The sequence below is a fragment of the Numenius arquata genome, chromosome 15, assembly GCF_964106895.1.
Source record: "Numenius arquata chromosome 15, bNumArq3.hap1.1, whole genome shotgun sequence".
NCBI classification, from domain to species: Eukaryota; Metazoa; Chordata; class Aves; order Charadriiformes; family Scolopacidae; genus Numenius; species Numenius arquata.
Window position 1 is genome coordinate 10,896,650 of NC_133590.1, and position 14,515 is coordinate 10,911,164.

The window sequence follows — 14,515 nt, forward strand, 5'->3', positions numbered from 1 at the left end:
TTATCCATCTCCTCTAGTCTCAGTATTTGAATGTGAATAACTTCAGATTTCGAAAGCTGTACTGACACTTTCTATTTAGTTTTTATTCACTAATGTCAAAAATGTAAATACTATTCTTGTACCAGTCTGGCCGCCTCCCAAGCTGCTTTCCACCCCTGTTTGCAAATACCTCATGTTAGAACTGGAAGTAAAAGTGCTTGCCTAATTATCTCTATTTCCAGCATAGCTAGCTCTGTAAATTGGGCTGTGTTTGCTGAACATATTGCAGATCCAGCTTGCCCAGATAATTCATTTTAGCACTAAAAAACCTGCGCGTTTTCCTCTTGCCCTCAAATCTTCCATGGTTTTTTGACCACTCAGCAAACCTATAATGGTGTAGAAAGCTAACAAATATTTCATTTTCATATACCTTCTTCAATGGTGGGCAAAGATTAAAACACATTCTGCCTCTTTTAAAAGTTACCTAATCCCCAGTAATCAAGGCATTTTAAGAATGACTTTTTTTATATTATTCTGTCCTTTAACATGTTGGGGGTTGAGTGTTTGGGGACATGTAGGGGGTTGGTTTGGTCTTTTGGTTTTGGTTTGTTTTTTTTTTTTACTTGATAATGAGTAAATTGATAATAAATTTTACATGTATAGAAAAGATATTTAACTTAGGCCTCTTGGTTACTTTACCACTTCTGTTTAAATCCTTGCAAAGCAGATCTGGAATAAACTCACAAATCGGATTTAAACTTTATAAGATTGGGTGAATACATAGGAGCACTGACAGCATCCCAGGCAGACTGTTTGTACAATGCACTGGGAGAAGGTTTTACCTAAAATGTTGAATGCTAACGTGCAGAACAAGTTGCTCTCTGAGCTGAACTAGCTGACAGCCACCACTGAGGATGCAAACATGATTTTAAACCCTGCGTCTCTGAGCTTGGGTTCCTCATACTGGGCCTAAAGCAGATGTCTCTGCATGAAAATTAGTAGCCTGAAATTCAAGGATTTTTCCTTAAAATGTGGAGGAGGAGAAGGCAAATCTTCTCAGTGACTGATTGAAAGACAACTTTTCAATGCACAGTTGCCTTTGTTCAATAATTTAACGACTACAGGGTGTGGACAGTCTGGTTTTTAATCCCCACTTCTGAAGTCTGACCTGTCCTTTATGTCCTCACCCTTCCCCCAGTCAGCAGCATTTACAGGTGGATAGTGCCGTTTTAAATTGTTTCGTGGGAAAACATATTTCTTCATGTAGCAATAAGGGAAGAATGTTATGAACTATGAAAGCATGCAGAACTTGAATATAACTTTTGGGGGGTGAGAAGTTTTGGGACCGTGCCTTCCACAACGCCTTAAAAATAAAAAACACATCTTTTTGTAACTACAGCAAAACATAGCTCTTCAACAGCTTCCCCGCACTTTGTTGGTGATGTTGCTAGAACTTTGTTTGACCAGTGGTGATTTGCATGTCTATACTCTGTTTGTGGCAGTTTTCCAAGAGGAGGTACTATCAAAACAATTTAGAATTAGCTGTGACAACTGACAATTGTGTGGCTGGTACAAAAGTCTTTTACTTATAAACATGACTTTATACAACCGACATGAATAGATGTTTTAATGAAGTGATTCACAATGATAATATTATTAACTTTTTAAGATTAAACAGGTCTGCCATATGCTGTGTCTAGTGCTTCAGATGGTTTCAAATTTATTTTTAATTTTTTTGTTATGCATATTAATGACAGATGTTGAATTTTAAAAGGATCCAATAATTGAGGGGAAATCACTCCAAAACTGAGCATTGAAAGTTTTTGTCTTTTTAATGATTTGAAATTCTCTGTATATAGTGACTCAGAAAGTAATTTCTGATTGGTGATGTAGCTCATAGCTAACCCTTGCGCTTGATATTTGGATTATTTTCAACTTACATCCTTCCGAGTTGCCTCCAGTTGCTGAGGAGCGGGTTAGTTGAACACTTGCCTCACACCTCTCAATTATTTTTATTAAAAAAAAAAAACCCAAACTTTTTACAAATGCATCCACTCTCAACCCATCTGTCTCTGGACCATATACTGATGGCTCTGTATCCATGGACCTCACACTACTGGTTCATGCATACACCTGGCCTGCCCCTCTTCAAGCTCACTGTATGGCTGAGGGATGGGAGGAAAGATGCAATAAAGCCAATACACTGAACCGACCACTGCAAGTAAGGGACCACGCTCACAAGAAGACTTGAGTAACTCCTACATTCGTACAGAAACACAGTCTCCGGGTGACTATAGAATTAGCTTTTGAATGGTTATTGTTTGCTTGAAGCCCAAAAATACTCTTTTTTTTTTTTTTTCTTTCTTTCTTGCCCTGCCTTCGTGAGCCAAAAACAGGTTGTTTTTTTACAATAAAATGCATTGCTTCGCCTTCCCACTCCCAAATGCAACTGGTCACACAAACCTGAGCAGCGACTGATGGCAACCTGTGGCAATGCATCACAGCTACCTTGTTGTTTGGCTGTCACATTTTCACTAGAGCATCGGTCTCCCTTGTCATAGGTGTGATGGGGTAGCTGAACACAACTGGCTGTGCCTAAGAAACCGTAGACAGAGCGATGACACCTCATGCTGTCCGGCCTCACAGGAGGACCAGTTGCCTCCAGCTGAGTACACCACTCTGTTGGTGATGTTGTTGGGGGGATCCTGACCTGTGCAGGAGTGATCCTCAGCACCACACACAAAACCAGGCTCTCCCAGACCACAGTGCAAAACCCACTCCTGGGAGCCACGGGCTGCCTTTCCAGAGTCTTATCTGTATACCAAGAACTGTGCTCAGTAGGAGAGGCAGATATCATTGCTATGCTGGAAAGCATCAAGCTTCTCTTTGCAGCCCTGCTAGCTGCTCACACAACGTCTCCAGTGCCTAATGGGAATGTAGGAATTGTAGGAAATGCAGATGTAGGGATTAAAGCCATCATCTCCTTTTGTATGTTTCCTGCAGAGAAAAAACCACAAGGAAATTACCATGATAATTAACACGAACAAGATGCAAAGAACGGAGAGCCCAGTCGGCTTCAAATAGATAGTGGTGATCCCAAATTGATTTCCAGAGGGTTCGAGACACAAAGCAGGGAGCTCCTGAGTGAGTGCTTTATTATTTATATCAATTACTAGATTCATTACCTTAGTTTGACAAAGCAGGCTATAGAAAAAGAAAATAAGCAACAATAGGCCAGGAAGTCAATCCCATCAGCTTCTTGGCAAAGAGAATAGATTTTTAGATCCCAAAGGGACATAACTCCCAATGAGATATATTTGAGCTTTGTGCCCTTAACCCCTCACTTCTTGTCCTGTGGGGAGGCACCCTGACCATCTTGTAACTAGATCTGTACCATTTACACCATCACTCATGTAATCCTGGGTGGGTCCCTAAAGAGAGCACTTAGATGTCTTTTCCTTCCCTGGGGAGCACGAAGAAAATGCTAGCATTCTTCTTAATTTCAGATAGCTACTAGGATTTCAACATCCTCGAGGCTCCTGCTTCTACTGACTAGTTGATCAATGGTTTCAAAAGTCTAGGGGAGAGCTGGGAGAGTGGGAAGCAGAGAAACATATACAAAATTTGATTGAAATCAGCCTGGGGAAAGCCTGCCCCATCTGGTTACATCACTACAGGGTAAGAATGTGCTTGAAACCTGCTCTTGAAACAGGGAGTATGATAACAGTTTCTGAAGGAAACGTCCCGTTAATACGGGCAGGGTACCTTTGATGTGTCTGCAGTTGTTCTCTGGGAATTTCAGCAAAGCAAACTCTTGTTGATGTGGAGGGAAATTGGGTATAAAGAATCAGAGTTAGCAACAGTTTTGATCCAGAATGTAGTTATTGTGTATGGGAAAGGGTATTTACTTGATGTAACCACAAAAGCCTGTACTCCAAGTGGCAGGCAGGCCAGGTTTGCTCCTGCCAGCTTTAGACCTGCACAGCAAAAGGTTGCCTACAGAGACTGTGTGTCAGGCACAACTGGCCATTTCTGCTTGGAGAAAGAAGTTTAAGAGAGAAAAGGGTGATCTCTATGTTAGAAACCCTCCTTGATTTCTGTATGCTTTCTATGAGGCAGAAATCTTTGCTTTCACCCTTGGGCAACTTTTTCTCCAAGGGAAGCAGACAGAATGCAGTTATTTTTTTCTGAGAAAAGAAAAAGATAGTGGGCAGTGGGAGAGGTGGGCTGGAGGTAAAAATTTGTATTATATTTCTTCGTGCAGAAGTGGTAAAGGCAGCAGTGGCCTTACCACTGGCACATTGCTTCTCTGTCTGCCCTCTTCTCGTCTGGTGGGCAGATTGATGGATGCATTGTACAGTTCTGTCCAATTTGGCATTTTTTTTCCCCAGCTGCAGATGTACCATTTTCAGCTTATGTCTGTACCATGCATAATCCTAGACATCTAATTATAACTCACCATTGACACCTCAATAAGCAAGATTCACTTAATTAAAACTGTACCGAGCATCTGCTGTTCAGCTGGTATGAAAAATACCAGCTTTTCCCAGTCTATCTATCAGCTGGGAAGAACTCACCATGCTCCTGTGAGTAATGGCCTTATGGCAGGTTATGCTTTTGCCTGTCCCAGATAAACTGCCATTCCCCAAATATGAAACAAATACAGCTCTTGCAGTTTTCTTCATCCAAGTATAAGGAAAATTTATTCAAAGCAATGCATTGCACAAAAGAGTTAGTCTTTGGTCACTGCTGTGAGTTGCCATTTTCAAGCTGGGGAAGAGACCAGCTCTACCCGACCCTAACTGAGGTTTAATTAACTGTTGTTTTTCTTTGGCTGCCTGATTTCAGATTTAGTGACCTTTGTTAACTATCTAATCTGTTTTTTAATTCCTGATCAAATGCAGATTTACTTAATTATGTGTTTCATAAGTACATTGCCTTTAAATGCCAATCCCACATTTTACCATAGGGAGCAGCTTATCACAGAATGAAATGGGGTTGGAAGGGACCTCTGGAGATCATCTAGTCCAAGCCCAGATGTTTGATCAAACATTTCTGCACCTATGAACATTGGTAATACTGTGTATTTGCTAGAACAATGCTCTGTGAGTCCTTCCAAGAGCTATGCAGAATAGCTTCAAATTGGGAAGCTGTGATTCCTGCTATCTAATTGTGTTCTTCATCTCGCTCGGCCCTGCTTCTCCCTACCAACTCCTTCTTAAATTTGGAGATTAATAGAGATATAGATATGCAGAGCCTTCTGAGCTGTAGATGCTTGTCCCCAGTGAAATCTCCCAGATCACAGAATGGTTTGGATTGGAAAGGACTTTAAAAATCACCTAGTTCCAACCCTCCGGCCATGGGCAGGGACACCTCCCACTAGACCAGGTTGCACAAAGCCCCATCCAGCCTGGCCTTGAATACTGCCAGGGATGGGGCAGCCACAGCTTCTCTGGGCAATCTGCAGCAGTGTCTCACTACCCTCTGAGTGAAAAATTTCTTCCTGAGATCTCATCTAAATCTACCCTCTTCCAGTTTTACTCCTTGTTCTACCACTACGTGTCCTTGTAAAATGTCCCTCTCCAGCTTTCTTGCAGGCTCCCTTTAATTACTGGAAGGTTGCTATAAGGTCTCCCCAGAGCCTTCTCCTATGATCCAAGAACAAAACAACCTTCTGGAGACGATTTTTATGATGAGTAAGCGTGGTCCTAAGTAGGCCCTCCGTTTCCAAAGGCCAAGATTCACCATGCTCTGGTAAACCACTTGCTGGCTAATGCATGTGATATCTACCTGAAAACACTACCACAGAGCGTGTGTACAAACTCCATAGTACATCTAGGAATGTTTATCAGAGGTTGTCCTTTAGGAACAGTCTGAGGAGTCATCATAAATAGCACATATTTGCTGCTGTAAAAGGCAGAACACCTGGGTTTCTACCTGCTGAAAGTCTCTTGGTACATGTAAATAACTGGGATGAAATCCCAGCAGACAAGGAGCATATAGCACTCCGTCAGCCCTCAGCTCAGATGCAAACCCTGCTCCATCCCTGCAGAGCAGCTGTCCTGCAATGTGCAAGTCCTTGGATTCAAATGTAAGCAGGAAACAACAACTAAAACCCTTACAGGGAAAGTTAATAAGTTCACCAAGTTTTGACCCAGGCTACTTTATAAAATCAAAGCATGCAATGATTTCTTAAACTGTAATTAAAAATTATACCACCAAAAATACTGTAGTGATGAGCCCTGGTCCCTCAGAGAACCACAGCAGTTCCCTGGAGAGGGGTGGAGATTAGCAAATACTTTTCACATGATGGCTTTGAATATAATTATTTGCATAACTGGATTAAAGTGCACCAACATGCCTCTAAATCTTATTATTGTTTATTACTCTGGATTTCAGAGAAAACAGTAATTACATTGAGCAGAGATTCCTGGGGCTCGATTCAGAGTTGGGTCTGAGCGAACGTGGCTGTGCCTTGGTCCCCACCAGCTTGTTGGACGCCCAGCCCTCCAGTTCGGCGCTGGACATCCTTTGTGCACTGTGCAGGGAAAGCCTGGAAAAATGGCCTTGCAGAACCAGTAAGGTGGGCTGAGGAGCTACTGAGGAGAGAGAAGGAACTTCAGGACCCTGTGGCTGCGGAACACAGATCGTTTCAAGGTACATCTGCAAAACATAGTCCTGAGAAGGGCCTGAAACAAGGGGCAGGCTCTGAGTTTTCTGCTCCAAATGCAAGTCCTGAAAGATTCAAGGCATGTACAGGTTAAACCAGCACTTAAATAAGGGTGCCTGCTGTGCTGGGCACTCCTGAGGACCTCCTTGACATGACCTACCTTGGCACTGCTGTAACTGCAGCTTCAGGGTCTGCTGGTAGCGAGATATTCCCAGTGCGTTCATCATTCTGGGAACAATATATGCACTGAGAAGCCATTCATTTCTGTCTCAAGGTAAAAAAGAAAAAAAAAAATAGAGAGAGAAATCCCTCTTGTTTGCTTCGTGCGGGTCTCTGCAGACACCATCTGCAGTCACTGACATTCAAGAGAACATTAATAAACCAAACTGCAGTGCCTGCAAATGAGTGTAAAAACATGATGTGTAAGAAGGAAACGATCCCAGGCCTGCTGTGTTAACAAGAGTCTTCCCAGTTACTCCACTGGGCTTTGGATCACTCTGGATTACAGCACTGTCTGTATTTAGTGCACAAGATTGTAAACATAAAGGGCCATCTCAATGCTAATTAGCCTTTACAAACTGACAAATTAACAGCTTGAAGTAATATAATTCCATAGAAGAAAAATCCCTAAAAATCAGGATTTTGTTGTTATTTAAGGCTGCTTTTTGCAGTGTTGTTTCTCTCTCGGTGTCTTGCTCTCTGTTCTCTTCAGGAGAGCTGAACAGAAGCTGAAAAGCTTATAAAATTTAGTTGGTTTGTTTGGAAGGTTTTTTTGCCTTTTCAAAATCATCAGTTATTCATGTAACTTGCTATATTGAGCTTGAAGGAAAAACGATTTTCTAAAATTCAGCAAAAGCAAAACATACTTTAATAAGTCATTCAAATCTTTAAATCAAGGTAAGAACGGCAGATACACTTAATCACAGAATGAATACAAGTAATACCCACTTTAAAAGGATTTTCTTTGATTCAGTGTTTCTGTCATCAGCTTCTAATATCCAGTTCCTCATTACAAGCAACAGAACAGCTTGAAATTCTAAGGAAATTTGTGAGAAGGGATTTCAAATGTTTTTCCAATGCCGTTCCCAGTGTGTGCATATGCATCTGTGTATTTTTTTAACCAGATTATCTTACTGAATGCTGATGAGCAAAATGATATTCACAGTTTCACAGTAGGAGTACACTTACAAGCTAGAGAAATCATCCTCTCTTTCTTCCCTCTCCTACTCATCTTTTTGCCTTGCCTTGCAGCCCATGCCCTCAAACCAGGACAGTTTCTGGCTGTGGGCAGTTGCAGTCAGATAGATGCCCTTGCTGACAATGGCCAAAGCTGCCCCTGGATTGTGCTGCTTTTCCAGCTGATCTCAGCTCAGTTTCAGTCAGTTCCTTGTGCCATCCCAGATTCTGGCTCCACAGGCTGGAAGAAACCTCTTCAGGAACAATGTCTGCTTTCAGAACTTTTTCCCTTATGCTTATCTATTACCTCAGCTATTTTCAGTTCAGACAGAGGGAGGAAGAAACTAGAAACCATTAGGTTGATTATAGCTTCTAACTCCCTCATCTGATTGAAAGGTAAATGTCAAAGGAAATCGTTTCTTCCCAAAAGACTCCTTCAAAAGAGAGCACTTGCCACTCTGCCCTGTTTGACAGGTCTTTCTTTGGCTGGTCACACAATGCTCATACACGGCTCAACGTCAACAGCCCTTTCCGCCCACTGTCTCTTAACAGGCACCTTTAGAAGTGCTCCTGAAGACAGTATCAAAGTCTCTATCTGTCTCTGGAGACCAAAGCTGATGGCAGCATTGCCACATGTCAAAATCAGTTCCTCAAGGGGTGAGCAGAAAACATCTCGGCACTGACAAATTACGATGATGTCCATTCCTCTGCCTGAGTATGCAGCTGCCTTGCGGTAGGGTCAGCAAATTGGGGTTATATGAAACAATGGCAGGAACACAATTCAATGTCAGTAAAGTGGTGGTGTGTTTTAATGTTCCCATATTTGGATGAATTTCCACCACACATTATGTTTCCAGCCTGTCCATCCTCGGTGACAGCATCAGCAAATCCACCAAACAGGCTGTCACACTCCCTACATCACAGTTGCACCTCACAGAAATAACATCACCCTGGTTTTGTTTCCCCTCTCATAATATTGTGTCTCACCCTGCTACATGCTGTGCTGCAGCTTCATGAGACACAGGAGGTTTGGGATCGCACGATGATGCTGGCTTCAAAAAGCCTAAGGTGCAGATTCCTGCCCAATGCTGTTGGCCGTGGCAGGCAGGTCAGCAGCCCTTTCAGGCTCCTATTCCATCCACTTGGCCAGCGTTGAGGAGAAAATGGCAGTGAGGGAGGAAGCCATGCGGGGCAGACACAGCACACCCCACCATGGGCTGCAGAACCTTCATCCATGCATGGGTCCCCAGGTACGGAAGCAAACCAGTTGTCTTGTATAGAGATGCTCAGAGGGAATGAGGGTGAGCCAAGGCCGTCGCTCCACACACCACTCGCACCCTCAGAAGTGGGGTGGTCCCTGCACACTGCTGCTGCCCCCACAACTCAGCTGGCAGAGGGAGGCTCAGAGTAGCTCCTACCAACCTGGTTTCCTGCCCACAGCTGAGAACAGCTGCTCAGGAAGGGCATTTCAGAGAGCCTTAGGCTTCTCTTCAGCATGGCCCTAACCCAAGACGACAACAGGAATGTTGTTAGTCCTCCATCCTGGATCCTGTGCTAAGGACTGGACTCTGGTTAGATATGCAGATTTATTTTTTGCCCAATCCAAAGCACTTCCTCACTGAGATATTTAGGTGTCATACTGATCCTTCTTTCTCCCTGTCCCCAAATACCATGCCTGTACTGCCAACAATATCCAAAACAGAGAGGAGGGATCCCTGGAGTTTACATAAGGGTATCTTAATGTGCTAACATCCCCTTGGCCTCTAACTCCTGTCAAAGAAGTAAAGACATTTCTGGGACTTGATGTCTGCCTCTCCTTCTCCAGTAGGAGTGGAGGCGGTGGGGAAACTACGCACGGGACTTGTTTTGTGGACAAACGTCAGGAATCAGGCCTAATTAATAGTTGAAAAGACTTACAGTGCTACTGTACAAAGGAAGTGCACTCTCACCAGCTCTCATTTACAGCACCACACTGGCCATAATGCAATTTGTAGTGGGTCCAATTTTCTTCTTTCTCCAGGCAAACATTTTCTTCAGTTCCCCCCTGAAGCTGTCATGGAGCCAGGCATAGAGGAAGGCATTGGTACAAGCAGACATCATTGCAAACCAGTGGCACAGCAGCTGGATGAAATTGAAGTACTGCTTGTCAATCAAGCTGATGTCTATGTCCTTTATCATGTTGAAGATGTGCAGAGGCAGCCAACAGACTCCAAAAGCTGCCACCACCAAGACTAGCAAGCGAAAAGTCTTTCTCCTCCTTGCTCGGTCCCACTCAGCTTGGCCCTGGGTGACATTGCCTGGGACCACACGGTTTTTGAGCTTGACTGAGATTCTCAGGTAGGACAGGGAGATGACAGCCAAAGGCAGAACATAGGTGATGATGAGAGTGCTGTAGGCGTAAGCTAAGCGATCTCTTTTCATGTGGAACCAAAACTCCTCACAGATGGAGAAGTCCAGTTCTGGGAACTCTGCGTGGTAAGTGTGGACCAAGGCTGGGGCAGCCAAGGTGCAACTCAGCAGCCAAATAGCAGCCAGGATATAAGCACAAATAGGGATTGTGAGCCTCCTGCGGAAGGGGTACACCATGGCATAGTACCTGTCCACAGCTATGACAGTCAAGGTAAAGACAGACACAAACACAGTGACGGGTTGCATCAGGAACACAAAGTAGCACATGAAACGCCCGTACACCCATCCTCTGGGCTCAAAGGCATACGCGAGTGTCAGGGGTACACAGGTTGCACACATGAGCATGTCTGAGAAAGCCAGATTGCCTACCAGAAAGTTGGTGACATTGTGCATTTTTTTTGTCTTGCAGATCACATAAATGAGAAGGTAATTCCCAATGACACCAATAAAAACCACTAGCGAGTAGCAGGGGATGATGAGTGGCTTGAAGGTCTGAACAAACTGGAGCCCTGAGAATAAATTGCTGGCATTGCTATGAATCGCAGAGAGGAAGCTTTGGGAGGTTAAATTGTCCGAATTCATCATTTCCTTCCTTTTGTCGTCTGCCGTCAGCTGAGTGAAGTAGTTACCACTGCACTACTCCTGCACTCAATCAGTGTGGATAATGAATGGATTACTGGCTGTCCAGAGGTTACCACAAGGATAGTAAACAAGCATCCGTAAAAGCAAAAGGTGAAGTTGTAATCCTCGAGAGGCAGCTTTCAGCAATTCCTAAGAAAAATCAAATACAACCAATTTCCATTAAAGTCCTCCTATATTTACTATTAAATCTAGGTTCTGACAGCATGCCACTTAATAAACATTTAATGCAGTGAGTACTTACTGCTCTGGTTTTGTAATCCCATATGATTTTCCTATGGATTCCAAGAAGTGCCCTAGATGTCTGTCTTCTGCAAATCCAGGAGTGCGTGTGTGTGTGTGTGTGTGTGTGTGTGCGTGTGTGTCAGAGAGAGAGAGAGAATATATGAGTGAGAAAGAGGATGATGCGCATTTACAAGCTAAGTGGAGACCAGTGTTTTTAAACAGTCTTCACTACTCGGTCATGACAGATTTGTGTATAAGCTTTTATCCCTATTGGCTGTCCTGGGTATTACGTTGCTCTTTGCGTGTTTCTTACTGATAGTAATTAGTTCTTCAATGTCCTTTCAAAATTTCTCTTCTCCTTCCAGTGCATCTATAATTGCCCCTCACCGCTAAAAATCAATTTACATTCATTAACACTAGCCTGCACAGTAACTAATCCAAGATTCACCTTGCCACAGTCCTCGGAGTGTCCAAAAAAGCTACCTGTGAATTTGCTGCTATAATGTGGCTGTAAAATAGAATTTTAATAACATGCTGAAGCCAGATAAATGTTTATGCCACTAGAGGGACTCAGCTACGTACCGGGTGAATGAAGTTAATAATAATGTGCATTTAGCATGTAACGCAAAGCACTTTATTTTATTTAAATTTCTTTTCTAAGAATGTTGCAATGTTTGCTCAGCCATTGTATTTTCAGTGGAGTTTACTGTCTTTAAAAGTAAACACATGCGAGCATCTCAAAGGAAATATTAGCATCTGAATAGCTTAGCTGTAAGGGTTCACCTGCAGTGAACTACAGCAAACTATCTAGTATCACAGCTGCCTAAAAATGTTTAGGGTATTTCTTTGTTCCTGTAGTAGGTTTGTTAACCTTTTCCGTACCAGACAATAAGTGCTAACCAGTCTGTAAAATAGTCTGTACTTGTTTTGTTTGATTCAGATATTAGAAAGCAAAAACTCAGGATAAGTGATTAGAGAACACACATTTAAGCAGATGTCCCCATCCAGCTCTTACCTATTGCTCTGATTGTCCCTTAACTCTCCTCCATTTCACCCATTTCTGGGACTGGGACCTCAGCTGGTGAAGAATAGTCAAACTCCACTGCATCCATTTATACCAGCTAGGCAATCAAAGAAATAAATGGAACAGCCTATCAACTTATGAATGCTTCAGAGCAGAGAACATTGCTAGGTTTTGCAAGGCACTCAGGGGATTTAGACACCACTTCAATGGACAGTTTATGTCCTAATCTCTCAGACTACCCTAAGGAAATATTAACCCATTATTTTCTGTGAGGCTACGGGCAGACCCATATCCATCTTTTGATTTGATGTAATTTGACATAAACCCGAAGTTCAAATAGATTTCATTTGTGTCATAAACCTTCCCCTAATCTTAAAACAGAAGCTAATCTTGTGTAGCCTTTGTTCAGACCGGAGTTGTTCTCTCACAACCACTTATGATGGATGGGTATTTCAAACCCAGTAAATGCTGACTCTGTGCCCCTGCATTAGATTATGCTATGGACTAGAATATGGCTATAATTCCAGCCCAAGGGGAGAACAAGCATGTAGCCACGTTGCTCAGGAGTGCCATCTTTCACTTCATGGGTGCAGTAACCTACCCGTGACCCATATGAAAAATGGGATGTGATATTCCGCTTCAGAGTCCAATCTCACCTATCTGAGCTGGATAGGACCCAGAGGAATATAGTACCTATTTATCTCTACATACCCAAATCTAGAATAGGAGAGGGACCTGAAAATAGAGGTTGCAAAGAAGCAAGGAAAAGGGGGATTCCTACTGCTTTCACCACCCTGTGCAACTGTATGATTTGGTTACAAGCAGCACGCTGCAAAGGTACATATAATAAGCACACATAATAATTGAAAATCACATTTTTAACTGATTTCTCTGTTTCATTCCCCAGAGCTATCCAATAAATACCCTCATTGTACTTCTATGAGAAAAACGTTTATAATTTGCTATGTGAGAATGAAAATCAAACAAAATATCATCTAAAGTAGCCTTCAAGGTCACCTTAATGCTCAGGTCACAAAAATCTGTAAGTAGCCTTAAAGTTTCTTTTATTTCAAGCTGCACCAAGCAATCTTCCTGCATTTTCTCTTACCTTTAAATGTATTTTCTTCACCTCTGAAACTGGTAACCAGCACATCGTCTGTTTGAAGTCACCCACCCTATTTCTGTTAGTGATTTTCTGTTTGTTTTGGCTTCAGGCAGCAAATTTCTTCAGTTCAGCTGTACTCTACAGCCAAGACCTGGAAAGATAATATTTAATAGGGGTTTGAATAGAAAAAGTATTTCAGCATTTTACCCCAAAGAAATCCCCACTTCTCTTTCTAGAACTCCAAATATTAATTTTGTTTAGAATTTCCTAGGCTAGATGACAAAGTTCTTCCTGAACTAAGTCTATTTCACACACAGAGTTTTCTCATTAAAAGAGAAAAGGTCACAGAAACTGCATTACTGTCATATTAGAACTGTATTGACATTCCAAGTGTGTAAGGGTGTCACACGTAGGAATGCTGATTAGTGTCTAATTGAAACCCTGGTCTTCCTTGAGTCAATGGAAAATGTTATATCTAGAGCCAGACCAACACTTCACAGAAACATTTCACAGCTGAGCTTTCACGATCTCTTGTGCTAACCTGTCCAACTCTGTACAGACACTTTGAGTACAACCATTGTAAGCTGCTATGGGACTTTCAGAAAGTGAGAAACCTCTGTAAGCACTAACGCTGTTCCTTACGTGTCTAATCATCCCTGTAATTCCTAACTAAAGCAGTACGATCCAGGAATGAGATCTGATCCTAGCAGCTACGCTTGCAAAGCTCAACAGTACTTCCTGAGCTGGTAGGCTCTCTCTTCTATTATTTCAGCTTTGCAGACAAAAAATTTCTTCTGTTATTAAAGTCTCACAGTTTCAGGTGTTAGCATTTGAAGTTCTTGCTTATTTGATATGTTTATTTTTCTGTAAAACACAACTTCTTTTGCATCACAGAACTCCTTTAAAAAGTCTTTCACATTCTTCCAGGAATGTTCTGTGCAGAGCAGATCAGGCAGTTCTTGCAGAGCCTACAATAAAAATATTTGCCTATTTTGAATGAGTAGAGGTGGGGTTCTTTTAGTAAATTCTTCTGATGACCAGTCAGGGAACAAGGTTGTGTAACACACTACAATTTCAAGACAGGTCAGCCTGCCCTCCTTCTCTCGTTTAATCATACAGATGCATGGTGTCTGCTCCTGCTGTGGACTGGGCCATCACAGTCTCTAAACTCTAAAACGCTTGTTTACAACTAAGGCTTTTGATTGGTGTGCTTGGAGGTTTTTGGTTGGTTTTTGCTGCTTTTTTCAAATTCAAGGTACCAAACTTCCATAAACTCAGGATTCAGCTT

At 42.5% G+C, this 14,515-nt stretch overlaps 1 protein-coding gene across 1 annotated transcript; it reads right to left on the bottom strand.

Annotated features, from left to right (window-relative positions):
* Window positions 1–9,784: 9,784 nt before the first annotated feature.
* On the bottom strand, window positions 9,785–10,834 carry PRLHR (prolactin releasing hormone receptor). Its single transcript, XM_074159134.1, has one exon. The coding sequence runs from the start codon at window positions 10,817–10,819 to the stop codon at window positions 9,785–9,787; it is 1,035 nt and encodes a 344-aa protein (XP_074015235.1). The 5' UTR covers window positions 10,820–10,834.
* Between the last annotated feature and the right edge of the window lie 3,681 nt (window positions 10,835–14,515).

Coding starts and splice junctions, on each gene's coding strand:
- PRLHR (XM_074159134.1), bottom strand. CDS start 10,819: ATGATGAATTCGGACAATTTAACCTCCCAAAGCTTCCTCTCTGCGATT.